The following is a 26,640-nucleotide window of genomic DNA, read 5'->3' on the forward strand; positions in this document are numbered from 1 at the left end:
ACATCGCTGTGCTGTCCCCCTGGGACCCTTGCCGTGGGCGGCACCCCCCCCCCGGACGCTTGACCTCCCCCCCTCCATGGCTAGCCCTGCCCCTGGGTACACAGCATGTGTGCCCCTTCGAGTGCTGGAGCAGCTAGCGCTGCCTAGGGAATTAGGCTTCCTTGGTTTCAAGAGACAATGGGGTGTGCCTCCGGGGGTGAAGCCAAACCACTGGAGAGTCACAGCTTGTAACTGCTGCCTCCCATGTTATTTTTGCTGCCTCCGGTGACCTCCTCAGAGTGCAGGCCTGAGCAGTGGGTATGGAGGTCCTAGGCTGCTCAGGTGACAAAACCCTTTTTCTTGGCCTTGCTGATGTGCTCCAAATGAAAGCGGAGCAATATGTTTGGCACCAGCTTGGCTGCAGGAGTTTCCAGAAGGAGAATACAAAGCACCATCCAACTGTCTTAGGGACTCCACTCCAAATTCGTACAGCGTTTATTTCTTTGCCTTTTCTTCTCCCAGAGATCTTCTGCAAGGCAGCAGTGGTTTAGGATCAGAGTTTTGCTTCTCCCCAGTTGGCTACCTTCCCAGGTGGACAAGCCCCATCTGTCCCTCACTTCCTTCTACAGCATGCACAGAAACCGCCTTCTTGACCATTGGATCCACTATTGGTCTTGCCCACTCAATCTGCTGGAGCCAGTCTTTGCATGCTTCCTGTGGCGATCACACAGGGTCCCCGGACGTTTCACCATCTGTTGATCCCTGTGCCACCACTTTATTTCCTGCTGCCCAGGCCCTAGCAGGTAAAATACTGAGTCCAGTCAGGGTTAAATTGGAATATAAACTTCTATTTATTGCAGTTTAACAAGTGTGTGGTTTCATAAACGGTATCAGTCAATTACAATCATGGGTTGCCTATCCAGACCTATAAATTCCACTACCTGCTCTCACTCACTAAACCACCTCTCAGATATTTACTTCTCTTCCTAGCTCCTAACTGTTCCTGACTCAGCTTATTTCGCTACACTAACTCAACCTCCCCACAGACTCTATCCCAATTCACTCCCACTCCAACCAACCACCCAACTCCCTACAAACTCTTCCCTTCACCCCTCCTGGAGCTGGTTTTATAGTCCCTCTGACTCCACCCCCCCGGGTTCTGATTGAGTAACCCGTTTAACTATTTCACCTCCAGCACTCTCATATGTTAACGTCACACTTCCATCCTTAACTCACTGAGAGTTTGAGACCCATCAGGAACCCTCACTTGGTTTAGCCAGCCAGTCAAAGCCATTCCTGAGTTTAATGACTGGTGTCACGTGCTGACAACTTCTAGGAGCCACAGTTGGGCTTCTGAGTAGCCCTGCATAGGTTTGAGTATTCTTATCGGAGCTGACCATGGCAAAACACAAAGCAAGGTGGTCTTTATTTCAGATTAGTTAATCCAGTATGGTTTTCTCTGTCTCACAACACAACATGTGGCCCCTAACAGATTACCCCTGAGGGCATGTGGCCCTCAGCAGAAAAAAGCCCCACCCCTGTTTTCATGGATTATGAGGCTGGTAGGTGGAGGCACTATACATATACTGTATTAGGCCCTGGTTATTCTCATTTCTCTCCAATTTATTCCATACGGTGAGAACCCACTGAACAAGGGATTGCTGGTGCGGTTGCCTTGTTGTTGATTCCTTCCCAACAATGAGTTTGGCTTCCTTCCCCCCACCCCAATTGCAACATGCTGATTTGCTCTCTACGAGCCGTCTCCTAAAATTGCAATATTGGATTCTTGGGTTAGTCACAGTCATTTGTGCGTATCTGCTTTTAAGAGGAGCTATGCTAAAGGCTGTTGAAGTTCTCAGTTTATTTGCCAAAGCCAGAAGTGTTCAAAAGAGGTTCTGGTACAAGCACTTTCTAGAGTATTTGGCCCACTAGTTCTCTAAAATGTCAAATTCCAGTCACTACAGAGGCCATCAATCCTTGGTTAGTGAAAGCAATGTTGTGCATTATCAAATTCTTTTATGCAAGTTGTTTCTATTACAACAATTAATATTTGAAAGCCACACATAAATATGCATAGAGAGCAAAAAAACAGACAGATAAAACTATAAAATATATAGTATATATGTATGTGTATTAGATTTTTTGGGGGGAAGGGATCTGTAAATTTTGTAGCGGTAGAGAAGGCATGGAATAGACTAAAACAGACTTGAATTTTCCTCTCTTGTACAGTACTCCCTTTTTCCATACTTCATTGCAACCAAACAGAATGTTTACATTTCCTCTGTGGTTATGGAAAATACAGTGGTGCCCCGCAAGATGAATGCCTCGCAAGACGGAAAACTCGCTAGACAAAAGAGTTTTCCGTTTTGGAGGTGCTTCGCAAAACAAATCTCCTATGGGCTTGCTTCGCAAGACGAAAATGTCTTGTGAGTTCCTGCGGGGTTTTTTTCCTCCCCCCCCCTTTTTCTAAGCTGCTAAGGCGCTTATCAGCTGATCCGATAAGCCGATAAGCCACTATTAGCACTAATAGCACTAATCCGCTAATCCATCAATGGGCTTGCTTCGCAAGACGAAAAAACCGCTAGACGAAAAGAATAACAGAACGGATTCTTTTTGTCTTGCGAGGCACCACTGTACATTTCCCTTCATCTGTAATAGGCCCATGGCAGTGAGGTGGGGGAGGGCAGAGAAGAACGCTGCCACTGTGCCACACTAGGCAGATCTCAGACCAAATTCCTGTAGATGCAGCTGTGCTGATTTCAGCAGTGTCCAGCTTACAGTTTGCTTGTTCACTCAGTTTTACACACAAGTGAAGGATGATGAGCTGAAACTGTAGGTCCGCCTTGTACCACTTGCAGCTTAGAAGTGGAGAGCTTGAGATCAGGCTTGCCAGGTACAAAATATAAAGGACAGGTAGGCCTTAGAAGCCAGTGGCTGCCATAAGGGATGTCCAATATGTTCTGTGGACTGTGGCCAGTGGGGGCTTGATTTAAATCACTAGTCAATAAGACTTGATTTAAATCATTTTTTTACAGCAAGACTCATTCTTGCTGGTATAATCTTAATATTTGCAACCAGATGAAGGTTTCAATTTTTGGAATAATAAATTTTCAGAGTAGTTTTTACAGTTATATAAAAAATGGCTGATTTGGTTATACTATTAGAAATACATAGACAGATAATTATGAAATTATTGTGAGGTTTAATAAGTTAACTGTTTATATTTGGACAACTTTTCTGCTGTACTTTATTGGAAGGAGAAAAATAATCATTTCCTGTAGAAGTTTTGATTAGTCCTTGACGTGCTAATTGATTTATAATCCGATTAGCTCTTTACAGCGGTCTGGCACGCTTCCCTCTCAGCGATGCACTCCGCTTCTTCTCCGTCACGTCCAGCAGAGTAAAACACAGCAGCAAACTGTCACTTAGATTTCGATAAACACACAGAGCACAGTAATGTCCATTTACAGCTCTTTATTGCATCTTTTTCTCAGAAATTTCCAGGACTCCTCGCAGCCATTATGAACTGCCTCTCTCTCTCTCAACGACCGGAGAGGAACAGACAGGAAAGCTCCTCCCAGCTTCCAAATCTGACGTCAGAATGCTGAGGCATCATGGGAACAACTTAACCTGTTAAGTTCCAACTCCCATATTTCCTTAATACAGTGGTGCCCCGCAAGACGAATGCCTCGCAAGACGGAAAACCCGCTAGACGAAAGGGTATTCTGTTTTTGAGCTGCTTCGCAAGAAGATTTCCCCTATGGGCTTGCTTTGCAAGACGAAAACGTCTTGCAAGTGTTCCAATTTTTTTTCGCCCCCCCTTTTTCTAAGCAGCTAAACCGCTATTAGCCTTTTAGCTGCTAATCCGCTAATCCTTTAATAGCCGCTAAGCCGCTAATAGCGCTAATCCGCTAAGCCGCTAATAGGGTTGCTTCGCAAGACGAAAAAACCGCTGGATGAAGAGACTCGCGGAACGGATTAATTTCGTCTTGCGAGGCACCACTGTAACAATTTAAACAATTTATTTAACTAAAACAATAACATTATAGCATATGTATCCATGTTTGTTAACTGATGTGATTAAACGGTTTTTAAAAAAGCAACTTAGACTGAGTTTTAGAAAACACATGAAAACACATTAATTTTTATCCACCCTGCTATTTATATAATTTTGGCTTTTGTGTTTGTGGTGGACTTTATCTGGGTGTGCAGAGTGCTAGAGTGCAGACTTCACACACATAATGTATCAGGTTCAATAACCTGTTGTCACAGATAGGAGGGCTAGGGAAGACTTGAAGAGCCATTGTTATTCCAAATAAAGGCTTGGTAGACTAATGATGTGATGCTATAAAGCAGTGTGAAATGTTCATTTTCCTGCATTTGCACTCTTGGGTGCTGAATGAAATACAGTGGTGCCTCGCAAGACGAAATTAATCCGTTCCGCGAGTCTCTTCGTCTTGCGGTTTTTTCGTCTTGCGAAGCACGGCTATTAGCGGCTATTAGCGGCTTAGCAGCTATTAACGGCTTAGCGGCTTTAAGAAAAAGGAAACAAACTCGCAAGAACTTGCAAGATGTTTTGTCTTGCAAAGCAAGCCCATAGGGAAATTCGTCTTGCAGAACGACTAAAAAAATGGAAAACTCTTTCGTCTTGCGCGTTTTTTGTCTTGCAAGGCATTCGTCTTGCGAGGTACCACTGTAGATCATTACCCCTTGAAGGTTATGTGAAAGTCAGTCAAGAGCCATATGTGGAAATCTTTTTCCACACAAGGATCACCTTTGCTAGAATTATATGCTGTGTGTTATTTGTGGGGCTTCCTCTGAAGACGGTTCAGAAACTTGAGCTGGTGCAGAATTCGGTGGCCAGGTTGGTCAGTGGGGCAAGATGGTTTAAGCATATATCACCGATCCTGGCCCTACTGCTCTGTCTGCTGGTCAGTTTCCAGACTCAATTCAAAGTTCTGGTTTTGACCTATAAAACCTGAAATGGCTCAAGACTGCAATACCTTCACATGAACCGATCAGGACCCTTTACTTGGGCATAGTCATGATTTACGTTGGGGGCAGACAGGACACCCACCTGTCATCATCCTCTGTCTGGCTCTGTCTAGCAGATTCGGAATGAAATGTTTCAACCACAGTTGTTTTAAATTACAGTCATACCTCTTTTTACATTCGGTTCAGGTTACGTCTTTTCAGGTTGCGTCCCGCGGCGACCCAGAAGTACCGGAAAGGGTTACTTCCGGATTTCACCGCTCACGCATGCGCAGATGCTCAAAATGACGGCATACGCAGAAGCAGCGACCCGCACACGCGCATATACGCGGGTTGCGTTCTGCTCATGTTGCTAACGGGGCTTCGGAATGGATCCCATTTGCAACCAGAGGTACCACTGTACTTTCTTTTGAGCCCAAGTATTCAGGAAAAAAAAATCCAGTAGTGATGTATGGAAGTGAGAGCTGGACCAGAAAGAAGGCTGATCGCCGAAGAATTGATGCTTTTGAACTATGGTGCTGGAGGAGACTCTTGAGAGAAGAAGATCAAACCTATCCATTCTTAAGGAAATCAGCCCTGAGTGCTCACTGGAAGGACAGATCGTGAAGCTGAGGCTCCAATACTTTGGCCACCTCATGAGAAGAGAAGACTCCCTGGAAAAGACCCTGATGTTGGGAAAGATGGAGGGCACAAGGAGAAGGGGATGACAGAGGATGAGATGGTTGGATGGTGTTCTTGAAGCTACCAGCATGAGTTTGATCAAACTGTGGGAGGCAGTGGAGTACAGAAGTGCCTGGCGTGCTCTGGTCCATGGGGTCACGAAGAGTCGGACACGACTAAACGACTAAACAACAACAAAATTCAGAAAAATCTGTCAGAATCTTCAGTCATTTGAGAATTAGGAAGTTAAATAAAAAAATAACATCAGGAAGTACATTTCATGCAATTAACGAGTATATTTTGCAAAATTACAAAGAACGTGCCCTTTTCATATTTTTAAAAAATCAAAACTAAAGCAAGTTTTCTTGGACTTGCTGAAAATCTTTTCAGCACTTCCTTCTCAAATCCCTCCTTTTTTCCCAATGCAGTTTTTATGTGCATGCTCAGTAAGCAAAGCCCATTGAGATGCTCCCCTGTCGTTGTCAACCTTAACCAGGTCTTTACTCTCCACAAGGCGCTGAGTGACCACTCTATGGTACAAGTGGTGCCTGGCTGAGCAAGAGAGATGAGTAGAGCTTTTATTGGGGCCTGGTAAAAGATTTGCGCCTCTTTTACTAGGTCTGCTACATTCAGCTCTTTTAACTGCTCTTTGCTGAGTTTCTTCTCCTTCCACATGGTATACCATAGTTCAGCTTCAGAGTCTTGCAACTTATAAAAACTCGAGAACTACTTGTCTTTCATCTTGAAGTCTTGAATGTTCTTCTCCAGGCTTCCTCAACCTCGGCCCTCCAGATGTTTTTGGCCTACAACTCCCATGATCCCTAGCTAGCAGGACCAGTGGTCAGGGATGATGGGAACTGTAGTCTCAAAACATCTGGAGGGCTGAGTTTGAGGAAGCCTGGTCTTCTCCAACATAAGGGGGTGTAGAGCCAAAAGCCACGCTCAGTCAGGTTGCCAGTTGCATCACTAGAATGCCCAACAGCATCATCCAAGTGACGTCAGCGCGCATTTCAGTTTCAAATATTCTTATGGTTTCTTCACTGAATACTTCAGTTAAGTATTCTTATTTATTTACTTGATTTAGGGGGCCAGCTGTCCCCCCCCCACCTGTGCCCATGACCCTGTGATCACCATCTATGGCCCTTCTTTGTGTGCCACTTCCACAAGAGGTCTGGAGGTTGGAAACATGAGAATGTACCTTTTCTGGGGTGACTCACTGTTTGAGGATTCCTCTTCCCTCTCTAGGCTCGTCTGGTCCTTTCATTACATATCTTTAGGCACCAGGCAAAGATGTTTTTCTATAACCAGGTTATAGATTGAACATTTTATGGCCTTTTAAATGTATTTCTGGGAGGGGGATTATTGGTTTGTTTCTGTTTTATAATATATTTTGTGTTCTCATTTTGTCTTTATGTTGTTGTCAGGGGATGATTAGCTGCTTGTGCTTAAAATTGTGCCCCTTCAGAGTTTGTGCGGCCCCACAAACCTCTGTGTGTGACAGAGCTCCTCAGACATGTCTGCTCTAGTCACTAGTAGAGTCTGACAGTGGCTGCCTGCGGAAGCGCTTCCAGCAAAGAAGTTCCTTAACGGAAACACGTCTCCTGGACTCACGACGTGGCAGCTTCCGGCGAAGCATGGGTCTCCCTGCAGTTGCTTCTGACACCTCCCCGCTATTTTCGCTGGATGTGTCTCTCACCCCTTTCTCTCCCCTGCTGTTTCCTGCCTGGGCTGCTGCGTCTCTCTCAGCATTACTGAGATCCTCCTCCAGAGACCCCTCGCTCCCCCTCCTTGTCCCTGCTTTGGCTGCTGACTCTCTCCCAGTCTCTGGGAGCCCTACCAACTCCCTTTCCTCTGATGTCAGTTCCCTGACATCCACCTCCCCTCCAGGGCCCCCTTCTCCCCCGCCCCTACTCTCTCCTCTGGGCGGTGAGGAGCTGAAACCCCGAAAAGAATCCTCTTCATCTTCAGACGTCTCGAACATTTCCCTCCATCGGTCTTCGTTCCGACTCGCTGAATCCTCCTCCACCTCGGAATCAGAGAACCCCTCCAACTCTTCTTCTTCGTCGGTGGTGGCGAAGTATTCCCTCCGGAACCTCGCCACTGGCTGGGGTTTACGAGGGAATCTCTGATGAAAAGTTTCAATCAAAACCTCGTCATCTACATCCTCTGCCCTGACCCAGGTGTTTTCCGACTCCGGCTCCCCTTCCCACATTACCAAATACTCTACTTGCTCTCCCTTCCACCTGGAATCGAGAATCTCCGCTACATGGTAGCTGTGTTCTTTTTCCTCCATAGCTGGTCCCCTATTGACCCTCCCCTCTCTGTCCCCTTTATACGGTGACAGCAACGACCTGTGGAACACTGGGTGCAACTTCATGTGGTTCGGTAACCGGAGTCTGAAAGCCACTGGGTTGACCTGTTGCGTGACTTCAAATGGGCCCAACCTTTTGGGTCTTAACTTCTTACAACCTCCTTTGAATGGTAACCCTTGGGTGGACAGCCACACCTGGTCCCCCACCCTAATGCTTTCCCCTTCCCTTCTGGTTTTGTCTGCCTGCCTCTTATATTCCTCCTTCGCCCTGTTTAAATTAAGTTGGAGCTGGCGATGGATCGCTTCCATTTCTTCAACGAACTGTTCTGCGGCTGGAACGCTCCAGTTCTCCCCTTCCCCCCCTAGGAAGGCTCGGGGATGACACCCGTGATTAGCCAAAAAGGGGCTCATCCCCGTGGACACGTTCTCTGCATTGTTGTAGGCAAATTCTGCCAACGCCAGCTTCTCCACCCAATCATTCTCTCTGTCATTCACATAACACCTCAAATATTGCTGGAGGACACCATTAGCTCTTTCCGCCTGCCCGTTGGTTTCTGGATGACGGGCAGTTGAGAAATTCACCTCTACATGCAATAAGCTCATGAGCTTCCTCCAGAACCTGGAAGTAAATTGTTTCCCTCGGTCAGAAACCACCCTCAAGGGGGCGCCATGCAGCCTAAACACATTTTCCACAAACAATTTAGCGGTTTCTTCCGCTGTGACCGCATGTGAGCAGGCTATAAAGTGGGCCATCTTGGTTAACAGGTCTACCACAACCATGATGGCTGTTTTCCCTTTGGACCTGGGCAGATCAGTCATGAAATCTATTGCCACTGCCTCCCATGGCCTTTCCGGCGTGGGTACTGGTTCTAATAAACCTGCCGGTGCCCGCCTCTCCCCCTTGGCTCGTTGGCATTGGTCACACCCTCTCACATACTCCCGCACATCTTCCCTGACCTTGGGCCACCAGAATTCCCTGGTAACCAGCCACATGGTTTTGTGTTGCCCAAAATGCCCTGCTGTGGGGCTATCGTGCAGTTGCTTGAGTACCTTTTCCCTCAATTCCCCTTCAGGTATGTATAACGCTCCCTTGTAGTACAACGCCCCGTTTCTCTCCTCAAAACCCCCGGGTTTGTCTCCCTCCCTCCTGAGACCCCTGAGTTTGTCCTGGGCGTATTCATCCTGCACCGTTCCCTCTACCAGTTCCCTTTGCCCCACCAATGCCGCCCCACACACCCAGTGGTCCTCGGGAATGACATGGGTCTCTTCGGGGGCACCCTCTCCCTCCAAATATTCAGGTTTGCGTGAGAGAGCGTCCGCCCTAACGTTCTCTGGGCCTGGTACGTAACAAATCTCAAAGTTAAATTTGGAGAACTCCTGGGCCCATCTCAACTGCCGTTGGTTGAGCACTCGCGCAGTTCTCCAATACTCTAGATTCTTATGGTCCGTGCACACTTGCACCTTCTGTTGTGCACCAATTAGCAGGTGCCTCCATCTCCGGAAGGCCTCATGAATCGCAAGAAGTTCCCGGTCGTACACTGTGTAGTTCCTCTCAGATTTGTTCAGCTTTCGCGAAAAGAAGGCACACGGTCGCCACTCTGACCCCTCCTTCACCGGCTGCAGAAGAAGCACCGCCCCTATGGCTCTGTCAGAAGCGTCTGTTTCGACCCTCAGCTTTTTTTGTAAATCCACATGTAGAAGTTGTTCATCAGAGGCGAAGGCCCTTTTCAGTTCCTCAAACGCTCGCTCCGCCTCCCCCGTCCAAACAAACTTCTTTTTACTGCTGAGACAGTCCGTGATGGGCGCCGTCAGGTGGGCGAAGTTTCGGATGAACTTACGATAAAAGTTTCCAAACCCTAGGAACCTCTGCACATCCTTCTTGGTCTTGGGTGTTTTCCATTCCAGCACCGCTTGAACCTTGCCGGGGTCCATGGCCAACCCCTTGTCTGACAAGCGGTACCCCAGGAATTCCACCTCCTTGGTATGAAACTGACACTTCTCCAGTTTCACCCACAGCCTGTTGGCTTGCAGCCTGCTCAACACTTCTCTGACGTCTCTCACATGTTGCTCCTCATTCTCCGAATACACCAACACGTCATCTAAGAAGGCCACGCAATTCTTGTAGAGCAAAGGCCCCAGTACGTGGTTCATGAAGGCTTGAAAACACGCGGAGCCTGTTTGTAATCCAAAAGGCATAACGAGGTATTCAAATGCCCCCAAAGGGGTGAACATGGTGGTCTTCCATTCATCCCCTTTCCTTATACGTATCAGGTTGTACGCCCCCCTTAGGTCCAGCTTTGTAAAAATCTTTCCTTTCCGCACCCTGGTCAAAATATCATCAATCCTGGGCATAGGAAAAGCCGCCGGCTCTGTCACTGCATTTAACCGCCTAAAGTCACATACCAGTCTCGGCTTGTCCGTGTTTTTTTTATCCACAAAAAACACTGGGCTACCCCCCGCTGCCTTGGACTCTCTGATGAAGCCTCTCTTCAGGTTCTTGTCAATGAACGCTCGCAACTCCTGCATTTCCCTGTCTGACATGGCATACAACTTGCCTACAGGAAGCTGTGCTCCAGGGAGTAAATTGATCTGGCAATCAAAGGGCCTATGCGGGGGTAGTTGGTCAGCTTCCTTCTCGCTGAATACGTCGCTGAGATCAGCATACTGTGGTGGCACCTTCCCCTTCCCCATTACTTCAGTCCCTGCCAGGGTGGCTTGGGCCCCTGCTGACCCCTTTTCCCCCCTGCAGTGTTCTAAGCAATGTGCTGAACCGAAGGAAACCACTCTTTGATGCCAGCCCACCAGCGGATCATGTAAGGCTAGCCAGCTCATTCCCAAAATAATGGGAGCGCCTCCCAAGGTGGCCACATTAAACGCTATCAGTTCTGTGTGCCTTGCCACCCTCATTATCATTGGGACGGTCTGCAAGCTAACTCCTCCTCCCAACAGTTCCCTGCCATCAATCGTGGTCACCTGCAGGGGGTTGCTTAAAGGGATAGTCTGTATCTGATGTTCAGCAGCAAACTCCTTGCTCATAAAATTGCAGGAGCTGCCTGAGTCCAACAGCGCCTTTATTTTTAGGGGGTGTCCATTTTGCAGCTCTAGCGACACTTCAATCACTAGAGCAGGTCGAGGAGCTTCTGGCACGGGCACTTTCACTGCTCTTTGGCCTGGCTGCAGTGCCCTGACGGTGGCAACCAGGCGTTGGCTTTTACCTGCTCCGTTTCTCCCTGCTCTCCCCCCTCAACTGCTCCCACCATCCCTTGCCATTCCTTCCTCTGGGGGCAGACTCTGGCAAAGTGGCCTGGCTGTTGGCAGAGATAGCATTTCCGGGCTCCCTTTCCCTTCTTCTTCGCCCCCTCACTGGGCTTTGAAACTGCGCGCGCGCGGGCTGTTCCGATTTCCATCGGCTCTGCCGGCGGGAAAGCTGGCTCAGGAATGTCTGGAATGCGTAACTCCTTCCAATGTTCCCCTCTCCCTTCCCGCCTCTCCAAAGCTCTTGCCTCCTGGCGCGCTCCAATGGTCAGCGCAGATTTGGTCAGCTGATCCATAGACACCGCCCTGGGGCTCCTGGACAGCTCGTCTTTCACAGCCGAAGAAAGACCTTCTTCAAATAGCATCTGAATGGGTGCTGCCGATAAATCCCACCCCAATCTGTGAATCAGCATGGTAAATTCAGTCCAGTACTCACGGACAGATCTGCTTCCCTGCTTGCAAGCCATTAGCTGTCTGCGCACCACCCCTTCCTCAATATCGCTGGAAAACATGATATCCATTGCACGAAAGAATTTCATAGTGTCCTTTAGGATATCGTTGTGCGTTGCCATCAGGGGTCGAACCCAGTCCCGCGCCCCCTTCTCAAGATGCCCAATTACGAAAGCAACTCGCGATTCCTCATCAGGGAACTCATCAAACTGCACATTCAGGGCATATTGCATCTCGGTCCTAAAGGCATGGTAATCCTTGGGGTCCCCCCCAAACTTCTGCACCAATCCTGGTACCTTTCTGGGGAACTGAGTGGTTCTCCCCTTTTTGTCAGCATCCTGAGCCCTTCTCTCCTCGAGCCTCGCCGTCTGCAGCGCAAGTTGGACCTCCAGAGCTTGATACCTTTCTTCCAAGCTTGGACCAGCTCCAACCCCTGCCTCTCCGGTTCCGGCTGGGTTGCTCATGATGCTTTCTCCTGCACAGGCAGCGTACAGAGACTGTCAGACTGCTGTCAGGGGATGATTAGCTGCTTGTGCTTAAAATTGTGCCCCTTCAGAGTTTGTGCGGCCCCACAAACCTCTGTGTGTGACAGAGCTCCTCAGACATGTCTGCTCTAGTCACTAATAGAGTCTGACAGTGGCTGCCTGCGGAAGCGCTTCCAGCAAAGAAGTTCCTTAACGGAAACGCGTCTCCTGGACTCACGACGTGGCAGCTTCCGGCGAAGCATGGGTCTCCCTGCAGTTGCTTCTGACACCTCCCCGCTATTTTCGCTGGATGTGTCTCTCACCCCTTTCTCTCCCCTGCTGTTTCCTGCCTGGGCTGCTGCGTCTCTCTCAGCATTACTGAGATCCTCCTCCAGAGACCCCTCGCTCCCCCTCCTTGTCCCTGCTTTGGCTGCTGACTCTCTCCCAGTCTCTGGGAGCCCTACCAACTCCCTTTCCTCTGATGTCAGTTCCCTGACAGTTGTGAACCACCCAGTGATCTTTTGGATGAAGGGCAGTATACAAATTTAATAATTACTATTAATAATCTTCAGAAAGTTGTATACTAGCACTGTCAACAGATAAATCAACTTTTTTGTCTATTTGTCTATTGAGCAATTAAACAGATTTTCAGCATTACTTTGTTGGTTTCTTTCACACCTACTAATTTTATCCTCACAATAAAAGTTGTACCCTAGCAATGAAGCATCCAAAGTTTTAGTCTATCCATCTACTGATTAGCTGTTAGTCCTGTAAAACACCCTGAAGGAACCAGTGGGATTTAAGCATCCACTTTTTCTGGATTGCAACCCTTTTAGGAGGACATGCTTTCTGAATAAGTAGTTTCTAGTACTAAAAACTGGTGCAAATGGTTTCATTTTTCATCCCAAAGATAATACTGGAGAGAAAGAGAGTTAAAATAATCTATGTGTGTATAATTCTATAATTGTTCCAATTTTGGTTTGTGATTAACCAGCAGGAGTAAGTTGCTGTAGTTGACAAGGGGAGCTTTATTTCTGAAAAATCTTGTAGCAACAACCTGCGGGGCTTATAGTTCGTAAAGTGGGTGAAGCATTGAAAAGGACTGTGTTTTGATTTGTAGCTTTAAAGAGAGGGAGCGAGAGTAGAGTATAGTCGTTTTATTATAGTCAGTGACTAGTAACAAGATAAAAACACCAGTTACAAAATTTAAAAGCTCAGAACAAAATAAAATAGTATAAAATCACATACACATTAAAAAAGCAGTTCTAGTTGGTCGTTCATCTGTCAGAAGGGGATCCTTCTGGCCAAAGGATGACCAGGGAGTGGGAGAAAGCAGTTCACCTAGTAAATGAGTTATAGCCCTTGGGACTCTCAAAGTGGTGATTTAATGGTTGTTTTTGGAACAGTAGCCTCCTCTGATGAAAAGGCCACATGGAATAATCATAAACATGAGGCAACTTCCTACTAGCAATGTACAGATGTGCCATTGCAAGAAGAAACAAAACCTATATTGTTTTGAGCTACAAATGGAAAATGTGCACTGCTAGCTGATGAAAATGCCACTTTCCATTGGGAGACTTTGAAAGCACTTAAAGGACATTTCAAAATAGTTTCATTTCTAAGGAGGTTGAACACCCTTACTCCCAAGCTCAAAATACCTTCCGGTTTCTGCAACTGGCATTGCTGAAAGGTGGAGATAGATTTTTTGTATGGTGGCATGGCTGCGGTTTTGAACCATTTTCGATCAGAAAGTGTTAGAAATTCGCCAGGCGTGTTTTGCAGCCCCATGGAGATCTCTGGATGACAGGCTGGCCACGGGACATCTCCCTCCGGCCGGACCCTCCAGCTGTCTTAAGCAGGGAAGCATTTATATCCCACCTTTTCCTCCAAGGAGTACATGGTTCACCCCCCCCCCTTCTCATTTAATCCCTACAATGACCCTGTGTGGTAGGTTAAGAGACTGTGACTGGCTCAAAGTCACCCAGTGAGCTTTACGACTGAGTGGGGATCTGAACCCTGGACACCTGGGTCCTAGTCCAACACTCCAACCACAGTACCACACTGGCTTCCTAGAGTTCTTCTGTTGTTGTTGTTGTTTAGTCGTTTAGTCGTGTCCGACTCTTCGTGACTCCCTGGACCAGAGCACGCCAGGCACTCCTGTCTTCTACTGCCTCCCGCAGCTTGGTCAAACTCATGTTGGTAGCTTTGAGAACACTGTCCAACCATCTCGTCCTCTGTCGTCCCCTTCTCCTTGCGCCCTCCATCTTTCCCAACATCAGGGTCTTTTCCAGGGAGTCTTCTCTTCTCATGAGGTGGCCAAAGTATTGGAGCCTCAGCTTCAGGATCTGTCCTTCCAGTGAGCACTCAGGGCTGATTTCCTTCAGAATGGAGAGGTTTGATCTTCTTGCAGTCCATGGGACTCTCAAGAGTCTCCTCCAGCACCATAATTCAAAAGCATCAATTCTTCGGCGATCAGCCTTCTTTATGGTCCAGCTCTCACTTCCGTACATCACTGCTGGGAAAACCATGGCTTTTACTATACGGACCTTCGTTGGCAAGGTGATGTCTCTACTTTTTAAGATGCTGTCTAGGCTTCTAGTTCTTTTGTTTTAGGGCAGCTATATAAATTAAGTAGGTAAATAAATATGGGAAAAGCAAAATGTCACTTAGAGAAGAATCTGAAATATTTTCCTTGATGCTTTACTTTGTTTTATTTGATGTTTTCATGTGTTGTAAACTGCTTTGAGTTTTTTTTTAAAAAAGCAGTATAGAAATATAATCACTCAATCCCACTGCAAAAAAGGTGCCTAGGCATTCCCTTGGGGTGACTGTAACCTAGGTTTAATGTGCCATTTGGCGATTTGCTTCTGTATCTGAGTTTCTAACACTGGCCGTGACCCAGTACTACATCCCAGCCCAACAGCTTAAGACCAGCGTTTCAGTGTATTGTTTATGCAGTTTGAATTGCCAAGTATTTTTTTTAAAATTTCATTCTCCAGTAATTATGAAAGCTGGTTAAAAGTAGTGCAATAGCCAAAATATCCTAAGCCAACATCCTTTTTTTTCTTTTGGCATTTCTTGGATTATTATATCAGCAATTGCTTACAGAGGAGTGTGCAGAAGGAAGCAAGGACTCAGACCATCCTGTGCTCTGGAATCTAATCTAGTACTAATTTTTCAATTAAAGCAAACTGTGTGTCAATGCACTTTTGTCCTGTGGCTCCATAGAGCTGATGTGAGGGATCAGAGGGCATATAGTATTATGGTTGTGATGCAGTGGGGGGCCACTGGGTGGCGGCACTTACTGCTGGGCCAGCAGCGCCTCTGAGCCATGCGTTTCTCCTGGAAGTGACGCAGTGGCTCAGGCGCCTACAGGCTCCATGCTTCCTGAAATGACAGTATGGGGCTTGCGTCTGCCCACTGCCTCCCCCTCAGCAGTAGGGCAGCCGAGCCTGGGGGAGGAGTTGGGCGGATTGCCTGCAGGCTCTGTGCTGCTGGAAACAGCGTGGGGCTTGCATCCACCCGCCGTCTCCCACAGGCTCGGCCGCCCTATAGCTGAGGGGGAGGCGGCAGGGAGACTCCGTGCAGCTTGCCCCTTGCCCCCGAGCTCAGGGCACTTGCGCCACCCTGGGTGACTGAGCAGTTAGCTAGCCGCTGTTGCTATGGGTCTGCATGCTTAAATAGTGCAGCTGGATTTCTTGTGAGCTTTTGCAGATCCCATTGTAGTGTATTCCCTGGAGACAATTCCTTGTCCTCACTTCTGTCTTTGTTGTGCAAATGCCATGCTTTGTAGCCCCCCCCCCTTTTAAAGGTTTTCTTTGGGTGTGTGTGAGAGAAAGCGGCTGGATTTATGTATGGCACTCCCACTTTGCCAGAGGCTGTAGTCTACCTGTGAATATTCATTAAAAGGAACATGGGCAGCTTTTAAATAGCACTTTAATGCATAGACACGAAAGGGAATACATGCTTGTGGGAATACTAATGCAAGCAGACTGATGGAACTGCACTGGACATCTGCCTGTGGACCAAAGGGACTTACGAATACAATCTGTTGTACACAGGAGAAAGATTGGGGGGGGCGGGGTAGGGAGGGATAGCTTTCCTCACCTGATAGCCTAGATGGTGTGTTGCTGGCTTGGCTTTTAAATGATTGATGGGGGAGATAGCTGATAATACTGATACAATAGTACGGCATTAACTTTTAATTCCTCTTATTAGGGGCTTGGAATTCTGGCTGTGACATCTTTAAACATTGTGGGCTTAAAGTTTGTTTGTTTTTTGTTTAGTCCCAATTATTGAATCCCATAATGCATGTTAGTTAATCATTTTGCAATCCAGTAGTTATTCATCCTTTCATTTCTTGGAATTATATTGGTGCAGGGACACTCTGAACCATTACAGTACGCTGGTGGAGAAGCTTCCTGGGATGTGCCTTTGAAGTCATTGCTTAAAGTGCTATGCAAGCAAAGTGCTGTGTGGTGTCATATTTAACAGTGATCAGAGTTTAAAATGGGTAAATGGTTGAAAGGAGAGATGAGCCAAGCCGCAGTCAAAAGGCTTTTTCACCTTGCTCCCTGCTTCCCTTTGAGTGTGAACAGCAACAGATGCTTTGGCAGAGTCCTCTTTTTCTGCCCCTGAGCTGCTCAATCCCCTTTGTTTCTTTGCTTGATGCTTGAAATTGAGTAGCTGAAGCACATGAGCGACAACCTCTGGCAAAATTAGTCTTGGTCCTCCTACGTGCTGGGGAGTAGGGTGACCGGTGGCTAATTGCCTTGGACTGCAGAATGTGCTCAAGTGCAGAGTGGAGGTGAGATGGGACCAGAGGCTGCACTGGGGGGCACGTAGGAAGCGCCTAGGGGCCAGTCTAAGCATCCAATCAGCCTAACATGTATCCACCCCTGTTGTGTACCACATGCAAATAGCACAAACACGGATGACTTAACTGACATCAAACCAGCTTTGGAGAACTGTGTGGTGGTGGCAGCCCTGGCTTCCTGTCCCAGATGTCCTTATTTGCTCCTCGACTTCATTTGGGGGCTGGGGGAGACTGAAGGTGGGTACTTGGTGGGGGGAGCTTTCTCTTCTCTCTTTCTTTCTCTCTCTCACACACCATCAAGACTAAGAGAATCAGAATGTGGGTAGACAACCTGTCCTTTGATGTGGGTGAGAGAGACTATTCCTTTTGTTCTAAGGAATAAAACAAAAGCATGCGTTAACCTGCTGAGATTGCAAACAGTGTGATGCAAACATGTTTGTAAATAAAATGGACAATAAAATGCAGGCTGCGCAGAATCCAGTAGAGGTTTGCCAGTTCGCCATAGAGTAGTTTATTAAAATATTATGTAGGCAGGTTTCTGTTTCTAGGTTTGAAAATGTGTTGTTATTGTAATAGTACATCTGTTCAGCCTAGTTAGTTATCTAAGAAATCCATACATGCAACCTCAGTGGGTTTTTTGTGGGGGGGCGGGGTGATGTAGGTCATCATGAGACATAATGGATTGGGCTGGGGAATTAGTTTGTGGATGCAACATGCAAAAAAAATCCTACAGCTTGAGTTTCTCATATTAATTTAACACGATTGTTTACTCTGAAACAAAGTGTAACCCTCTGGTTACTGGAGTTGGAAACTTGCCCTAGTCTATGCTTGGCTATACAGTGCAGTCTTTACAACAAAGCGCTTTATATAATTATTATAATATATATTATCATCATCATAAACTATTACTTAGTTTAAGGAAATGGCTAATTGTTCATAATACAGAGCTGTTGGTAATCATAAAATTATGAGGAAGGGGCTCATGTCCAGATTCAAAGTATTTTTGCTGGTGTTCTTAGACAAAGTACACGTGCACAGCTTCCCTGCGGTGTCAGTACAGCAGTCAGTTTGGTTAATCTGAAGTACTCAGTAAATAGGAAATCTTCAAGCCATGCATGCTTGATGGCTTATTTATTTATTTATTTATTTATTTATCCATCCTAAGCTGTCCATGTCCCCCCCCCCACGGGGTGTTTGTGACTGGTCAATAGTTGTTCCAGTCTAACCCTGAGGTCCTTGGAGTGAGGTTGGGAAGCATGTGTGAAGAAACAGACCCTAAATCAAAATGTGGGTTCCAGTTACAGATAGGTAGCCGTGTTGGTCTGCCATAGTAAAAAAAAAAAAAAAGGTATCTGAAGAAGTGTGCATGCACACGAAAGCTCATACCAAGAACTAACTTAGTTGGTCTTTAAGGTGCTACTGGAAGGAATTTTTTTATTTCAAAATGTGGGGTTTGTAAGGAACTTCCACCTCGCATTTGTCCAGCAGGTGGCACTATTGTAGCTCCAAACCGCAACAGTCAGTCTCTGGTTACAGTAAATTAAACATACTGTTTTGTGTTATTCACTTGGTCTTTAAAAGCTAACATGTTGAGCTGAAATGTTTGGGTTCTTTCTTCAGTTGCAGATTGTGGTGATGAACAAATAAAAAAATGCAAGATACTTTTGATTTCTCAAAGGTGTTTTAATTCGCTTATCAGGGAACATCTTATTAAAAGCAATTCATGGCAATTCATTACTGTTTAGTCTTCCTGATTTTATCAGATAATAGTTGAAAAGCATGTTTTCCTCCTTTATCGCGGTGCCACATTGCAGTTGTCTTATGTCAAAGGGATTAGGAGTTCTTATATTTTTCCTTCTAGGAGACGCTACCTTCCATTTAATTGTGTTTTATTGTGTGCAAAGTTAGTTAAATAAACCTTTTGTTTGCTAGTGTTTAAGTAAAACTTCTGATGTATAACTAAATGAACTATTGCATTTATTTCTTGCCCCATAACTCTGCTCTCTTGGTGATATACAGGAAATGTTGAATTTTTAAAAGGCTAAAATACCAGAACAAAATCCATAACCAGCACAGGGAATAAAATACAATAGCAACCATTGTCAGTTATCAGAAGGCGAAGCTATCTCAAATAAAATGGAGACAAACAAATTCATAACAGCATTCAGTGGTGCTAATGTTTAAAAAAAGCCTGGGAGAACAGTGCTTTCTCAACCTGGCACTGCTGAACAGCAAGAGGCAAGCACCTAGGAGGGCGAGAGAGTTCCGCAAAACTGCTCAGTGTCTGAAAAGTGCCTGTTTTCTTGAACTCTTTTGGAGCCATTCATCTTGCTTTCAGTTCTTGGTTAGTTAACTTTGAGCGTGGGGTGAATCTAAGTGCACCTTTGACTAATGTGCACAGGTCTTGGCTCACCTCTTCTTTCATTTTGAGATTAGGGGTTGCATAAACAATTGCAGTGCCCCAAGAATGGAAGGAGGGAGCAAGCAAACGTAAACACTACCAACTGACTGTATATTTGCATTCACTATATTTGCAGCAGCTTAAAAACTCACACTGCCCATTTGAAAAGGTGAGGGGAAACACTTTTCAACCCTATGGATTGTGTTCAGGGGGAATTAATCTGCATCAAATAGGTGCTCTTTGTTATCCTGATAATGTAAAGCAAAGTTTTGTACAGCGTGACAACTCTCTCAGTTGTACAGGTACAGCCGTGTTATTTATTACCATTATGTCTAGAGTGGGGCTGGGGAGTGTGGGGCTCCTCAGGTTGCGCTGAATCCACACTCCATCAGCCCAGCCAACATGGCCCATGATCAGCAATGGTGGGAGTTGTATTCAGTGCATCTGGTGAGCCGCAGATTCCCAATCTCTTAACTAGTGAAGACCTGTATCATTTGCACCCACCCATTTCATAACTTAACCAAGCTATATAAAAGAAGAACCTGCGCTCTGCCCCCCAGGTGCATGTTGTGCTTGGAAAATGTGATATTGCTGTCAGTGGGGGTACACAGATGCCGGGTCCCAAGCCAGCAGGGCCCCCAGATGCTCCTCTCTCTCTCTCTCTCTCTCTCTCCCTCCCTTCCTTCCTTCCTTCCTTCCTTCCTTCCTTCCTTCCTTTCTCTTTGTCATTTGGACATTTCCGAAGAAAGAGCACGGAGCTAGCTAAGCCTTTAGCACTCAGCAGGTGTAAGGTCACTTAATCACTGTTGCTCAGGAGCAAAGGTTGCCTGCTCCACCTGAGACTGGGGGCGGGGGGGGGGGGCTCCCAGAGCAGCAGAAACAGGATATGCTCCTCATGGTTGCTGCTAGCCTGGCTGGACAGAGGAAGATACTGGGGTATGTGCTTTTCTCTGTGTCCACATTATTTCATCCAGGCATGCCAAATTAATAGCAATAACAACAGCCCTGTGAGGTAGTCTAGGCTAAGTTAACCTATGTACCTAAGCAGCCATTCCTGCCAATAGATTGCAGGGGGCCGGGAGGATGTAGGGGGTTTAGAAAATCCTGTTAGCACCCTTGGCTACCCTCAAAGCAGAATCTTAATTGAAGGTAGAGATGGAATGCCCAGAGCAAATGATGATTATTTGTATTGTCTTTATTTATTAAATTTATATACCGCCCTTCATCCAAGAACCACAGGGTGGTTTACAGCATAAAACCACAAGAATACATAGCATAAAGTTACACATATGTTGCACTAGAGAGACTAATAATCTCTGGAAAGTTATTTATTTTTCTTGAATGAAATAATCACTTTTTATTGGATATCATCATCTGGCTGCTTTTCAAAATCATTATTCATTAAGTTTGAAATAACAGTAACAGTTGTGAAAATAAAGGAAAACAAAACGTATAGCTTTGCTTTCTGGCCTGATCTGCAGAATTACACATATATTCTTGAGAATAGTACAAGTATATATCCATCTCTGGAAAGACAGGAAAGGAAGTATTCCGGTACATATGCATTGTATAATAATCATTGATCAATTGTCCAAAAAGCAAAACTGCAAAGATACCTCTTGTCTAGCAGCAGCTGTGTAAAGGAACTGCTATTGAGCACATAAAAGGAAGGAACTAAGCAATCCTAGAGAATTTGGCTGTCAGAGAAGCAGACTACTTGGTACTTAAAGCTAGAAAAGTCACTTTGTGCAAAGTCCACAAGGCTAGCTCTCCAAAATGCCATCCACTCCCTTTAAATAGCTATAATTAATCCTATAGCTTTCATTTTATGAATTAAAATTTTAATGAGTGTTTTTTGTCCCTAGTGTGTATTTTGGGTGCAGCCAGGAAAATGTCTGCATGTTCTGAATAGCAGTGGCATTCATATAACCACTCGGAACTGTTTGCAAGTGTCAGGAAGCTACATTAGCTCATTCGGCTCCCGTAAGTCGCTTGGCTGGTCTTCAGGCTTGCTAGTGCCATCCCAAACAATGCAGTTGACACAGTGATGGCATAACAAAAGCATAGCCTTTCTGTTCAGGTTTCTGCATTGGCTGCTTTGCTGGAGAAGTTACTACTGTATCTAAATCGGGGTAGTCAACCTTTTAATACCTACCACCCACTAATGCATCTTTCATGATGGTAAAAATTCTTTACCGCCCACCAGCGCTTGAGGGAAGGAGGATTCAGCTTGCGTCTTGGAACCCCCTACTGCCCACCTAGAGTCCTGAAACGCCCACTAGTGGCCGGTAGAGACCAGGTGGACAACCCCTGATCCAAATGCATACACTGCAGACTCAAAGCATTCTTTGCTGTTGCTTTGCCCCATTTTAGTGACTTAAGGTTTGGCTCTGAAGGATCCTGGGGCTGCCCCTTGGTGATCCCTAGCTAAGAAGAAGATATGGGCTACATCACCACTGACATGCTGACCTTAAAAAAATATCACTGAGCATCAAAACATGAGTAACGATAGTGCAGCACAGTGGTTAATAGAAACAATAGTTTCTAATATGAGGTTATAATGTACTCAGAACAAGAAATTAAGGAATAACTAAGGAATTGGTTCATGCACAGTTTAAGAATAGTGATTCAATTATCTCTTAACAGGCAGCTAGAAACAATATGTCTCTCAAGGTCTGCCCTGCCAGTTTCAAGATGCAGATTTCAAGTAATATTCCTGTGCCACTGCTTCCTGTACAATCCTGATGCGTAAAATGCTTCAGTCCCTGCCGGTCTGTGAAGCTGGCAGGGACTCGCACAGAGTTCCCATGTTCACCATACAGTGGTACCTCAGTTTGCAAACAGCCTAGTTTACAACCATTACGACCAATTCAAACCCAGAAATGCGCGTCCCAGTTTGCAGTTTTTTTTTTGGATTACAACGCATTTTTTTGGGAGGCCCCATTGGCGAAAGCGCGCCTTGGGTTACGACCTGTTTTGGTTTACACATGGACCTCCGAAACGGATTATGGTTGTAAACCAAGGTACCACTATTATTGGGAAAGTACTTACCAGGTCACTTTCTGGGCTTGGCTATGTCCAATAGCTGTAAATGGCTCCAGATGTGCGTTTTTGTGAATAAATTGGCAGTGCCAGGTGACTGTGTGGTCTAAACATAGTTTTTGCAGCTTCGTTTGTCCTAAGAGATCATTTAAGCACCAGAACGGGCAGGGGGCATCAGGGTTACCTGTAGGAAAGCTATTTCTGTATGTACAGAAACGGATGCAGTGAGCAATAGGAGATTTGATTGTCACATGGATTTGTGCCCTTGCTAAGTGTTCAAACCATAGGATAATATTTAAAATCAAGAGCTGTGAGATTGTTTTCCTGGCTGTGTAAAATATTTGTCAGATACCTCACAATGCTCAAATAAAGGGTAATGAGTTAATAAAGTACAGTCGTTTGACTGCCTTCTTTAGCTAGAGCTTATGTTAAAAGGTAACTTTCTCTTTCTCATCACCATATTTTTGTCCCTATTTCTCTGTAGAGCATGCAGCCCAGTAGCCCCAGTGGTGATATACACCTGAGTGAATGGCAGATGAATCACTTTGCTTATACCTCTGACACCTCAACACCAGGACAGAAGGCAGATGCATATCGTGCACAGATTTTACGCATTCAGTATGCATGGGCAAACTCAGAGATCTCCCAAGTTTGCGCTGCCAACCTATTCAAAAAATATGCAGACAAATACTCTGCGATTCTTGACTCTGACAATCCAGAGATTGGCTTGAATAACTGTGCGGAAAACATTTTGACACTGGCAAGAAGTCAGCAAAATGAAAATGACAAGTGGCAATCTGCTTTGACGACAGCTAATGTGATGGAACTGAAGTGTGTGCAAGAGATGATGCAGAATAGTGAAATGTTTCGGAGTGACAAGGAAGCCACCGCCTCTGTCGCTTCAGGTCTTCCTAAACTCACTCACTGCAGTGGTGATGGCAAATCTGTACATAGGGATGGCTCATCAGACTGTACAAGTCAGGAACTCCATATCCTTGGCAGAGCCCCAGCTTTGAAACCTCATCAGTTTGGTATGCTTTCCTCAGCCAAGGCCAGAGCTGCACATTCTTTTTTGCCGGTGCCCATAAGTGAAGTGTCCGACATTACCTCTTGTGTGACTCCATTGTTTAGAGATGGTGAATCTGTGCTTAGTAGTTCTCTGACACTCATGAGTAACTCTGGTTTGAAGCAGAATTCTTCATCTTCCACTCAGTCTGCTTTCCCTTCAGAGATGGGCAACCTGGGGAAAAGGAAAGCATTTCTTGTGTCGAATGAAGAAAGTAGCACTACATCTTCTGGTTTCATTCTTAATAAGCCAGTTAATACAGAAGGGAAGACCTTGGCATGGAGTGGAAGCAAAAACAATGAGAACAAAGCATCTGGTTTCAAAACTGCAAAAGAGCAGCTCTGGATGGAGCAGCAGAAGAAGCACCAGCACCAATCGGAGCGTCTAGCACCAGTCCCATCTAGCAGCAGCAGCACAAAAAAGACTTTGGGTCTTTCAAGATCTCGGGGTGTATTCGGAAAGTTTGTCCCTCCAACACCAAAACAAGATGGGAATGAAAACACAGGGACGCAGTGCAAATCTTACGGGTCTACAGAGGTGACTTGTCCAACGGATGAACGGCTAAAGAATATAGAGCCAAAAATGATTGAACTTATTATGCAAGAGATCATGGATCATGGGCCTCCAGTGAATTGGGATGACATTGCTGGGGTCGAATTTGCAAAAGCAACTATCAAGGAGATAATAGTGTGGCCTATGTTGAGACCTGACATTTTCACTGGTTTAAGGAGTCCTCCAAAAGGAATTCTTCTGTTTGGTCCTCCTGGGACAGGGAAGACGCTCATTGGCAAATGTATTGCATGTCAGTCTGGGGCTACATTTTTTAGCATCAGTGCCTCTTCATTGACCTCCAAGTGGGTAGGTGAGGGAGAAAAGATGGTCCGTGCATTGTTTGCTGTTGCACGATTCCAGCAGCCAGCAGTAATCTTCATTGATGAAATTGATTCTCTCCTGTCCCAGCGCGCAGATGGGGAACACGAGTCTTCTAGAAGAATAAAAACTGAATTCTTGGTCCAGTTAGATGGAGCAACGACCTCTTCTGAAGACCGCATATTAGTTGTGGGAGCAACCAACCGGCCACAAGAAATTGATGAGGCTGCCCGAAGGAGACTCGTGAAGAGACTGTACATCCCACTTCCTGACGCTTCTGCTAGAAAGCAGATAGTGACTTGTCTGATGTCAAAGGAAAATTGCTCCCTAACGGAGGAGGAAATTGATCTCATTGTTAAAAAATCAGATGGGTTTTCTGGAGCTGATATGACTCAGCTTTGTAGAGAGGCTTCTCTAGGCCCTATCCGCAGCCTTCAGTCTATTGATATTACAACCATTGCACCTGAGCAAGTACGATCTATAGTTTTTCAAGATTTTGACAGTGCTTTAAAAACTGTGCGCCCCAGTGTGTCCTCCAAAGATCTTGAATTGTATGATACTTGGAATCAAACATTTGGATGTGGAAGATAAGAGAAATTAACTTTGCATGCTTAAATTCCATGAGAACATTTGATTTTTATCTTTCTTTCTAAAAATGTTCATAGTGTTCTAATAAATTTGAAAAAACTGGCATGTGGTTGCCTTCCTTCCTTCCTTTATTTCCCAAACTGTTAAGCCCTCTGTGCAGACTGATTGCTTAGAAAGCGATATTAGGTAAAGGGACCCCTCACCATTAGGCCCAGTCGCGGACGACTCGGGGTTGTGACGCTCATCTCGCTTTACTGGCCGAGGGAGCCGGCGTAAAGCTTCCGGGTCATGTGGCCAGCAGGACTAAGCCACTTCTGGAGAACCAGAGCAGTGCATGGAAATGCCATTTACCTTCCCGCCTATTTATCTACTTGCACTTTGATGTGCTTTCAAACTGTTGGTTGGGAGGAGCTGGGACTAAGCAACAGGAGCTCACCCTGTTGCGGGGAATCCCCATGCTCATTGGGAATTACTAATGAGTAAACATGCATGCATGCCCCTGCAGTAACTTGTACTCCGGTCCTAATTAATTACAATAATCTTAAGCTGTGGAGTGGCAGAGCCCTTAACAACAGGTATCATTGAAGAAGAAATGATGTTAAGAGGCTCCACACAAACACCAATATGCTGCAGTTGAGAAGAAGTAAATCTATTTTCATAATATTGCACTGTATCACAGAATCAGGACTTGAGTAGGAAGGTATTAGAGCTCATCAGTCTTTCAATATAGCCCTGTAGAAGTCATTTCCTCTCTCTCTCTCTCTCTCTCTCTGTGTACATGTACACACACACACACACACACACACACACACACACATAACCACCCTTCATCATAGGATCTCAGGGCAGTTCACAGATTAAAATACAAGATAAAAATTCAACTAAATAATTAAAACAAAATGGCAAAACAATAACCTTGACCTCCCACAAGCATATATTAAAAGGCTGTATAATATGAATCACCCAAAGGTTACCAGTGTTCTAGGTATTTATGGCTGCTGAATTGTCAGCATATGGGGAAATGCTTTGTTTTGATATAGTCAAACAAGGAGAAAGGGAAGTGAGGTGGAAAAAAGAATGGTATGAAAACAGGTATTTAAGTGGGGCGTGCATTTGCTTTGTTCTAGAACGATTTGTTTTTATTTTTAGAAAATTGAAGGCCACCTTTGTGAACAAAACTCTTTAAAGGCAACTTACAAACAAGTAAAAACACAACCTAATTTGTATACTGCCCTATACCCACAGATCTCAGGGCAGTTCACAACATAAAATTACTAAAATAAAGAGCACAAAATACATAATAAAAACAAAGTTAACCCAAGAATCCCCCCTTCCTTCCACAACAAATTTAGAAGTGCTTCAGATGTCAATTAGCCAAACGCCTCGTTAAAGAGGAAGATTTTCGCCTGGTGTCTATAAAAGTGTATAATGAAGGCGCCAGCAGAACCTCCCTGGGGAGAGCATTCTACAAATGGGGAGTTCCTGCAGAAAAGGCCCGTTCTCATCTTGCTACCTTCCAGACTTCTCATGGAGGAGGCACATGCAGAAAGGCATCAAAATATGATCTCAGGGTCCAGGTAGGTTCATACGGAGAGAGGCGGTCCTTGAAGTAATGTGGTCCTGAGCTGTTTAAGGCTTTATAGGCTAAAGCCAGCATTTTGAATTGGGCCCGGGAACTAATTGGTAGCCAATGCAGTTGGACCAGGATCGGTGTAATATGCTGAAGCCGTCTTGCCCCAGTGGCTG

General features: G+C 45.6%; 1 protein-coding gene across 1 annotated transcript; it reads left to right on the top strand.

Moving 5' to 3' along the window:
• Positions 1-501: 501 nt before the first annotated feature.
• On the top strand, positions 502-24,993 carry FIGNL1 (fidgetin like 1). The gene is made up of 2 exons (XM_082192844.1): positions 502-782; positions 22,855-24,993. The coding sequence occupies exon 2, from the start codon at positions 22,858-22,860 to the stop codon at positions 24,895-24,897; it is 2,040 nt and encodes a 679-aa protein (XP_082048970.1). The 5' UTR covers positions 502-782; positions 22,855-22,857; the 3' UTR covers positions 24,898-24,993.
• Positions 24,994-26,640: the final 1,647 nt, after the last annotated feature.

The sequence above is a fragment of the Podarcis vaucheri genome (assembly GCF_965113315.1).
Source record: "Podarcis vaucheri genome assembly, chromosome: 12".
In the NCBI taxonomy this organism is placed as follows: Eukaryota; Metazoa; Chordata; class Lepidosauria; order Squamata; family Lacertidae; genus Podarcis; species Podarcis vaucheri.

Bases quoted from the DNA above. Each gene is read 5' to 3' on its own strand.
- FIGNL1 (XM_082192844.1), top strand. From the start codon at position 22,858: ATGCAGCCCAGTAGCCCCAGTGGTGATATACACCTGAGTGAATGGCAG.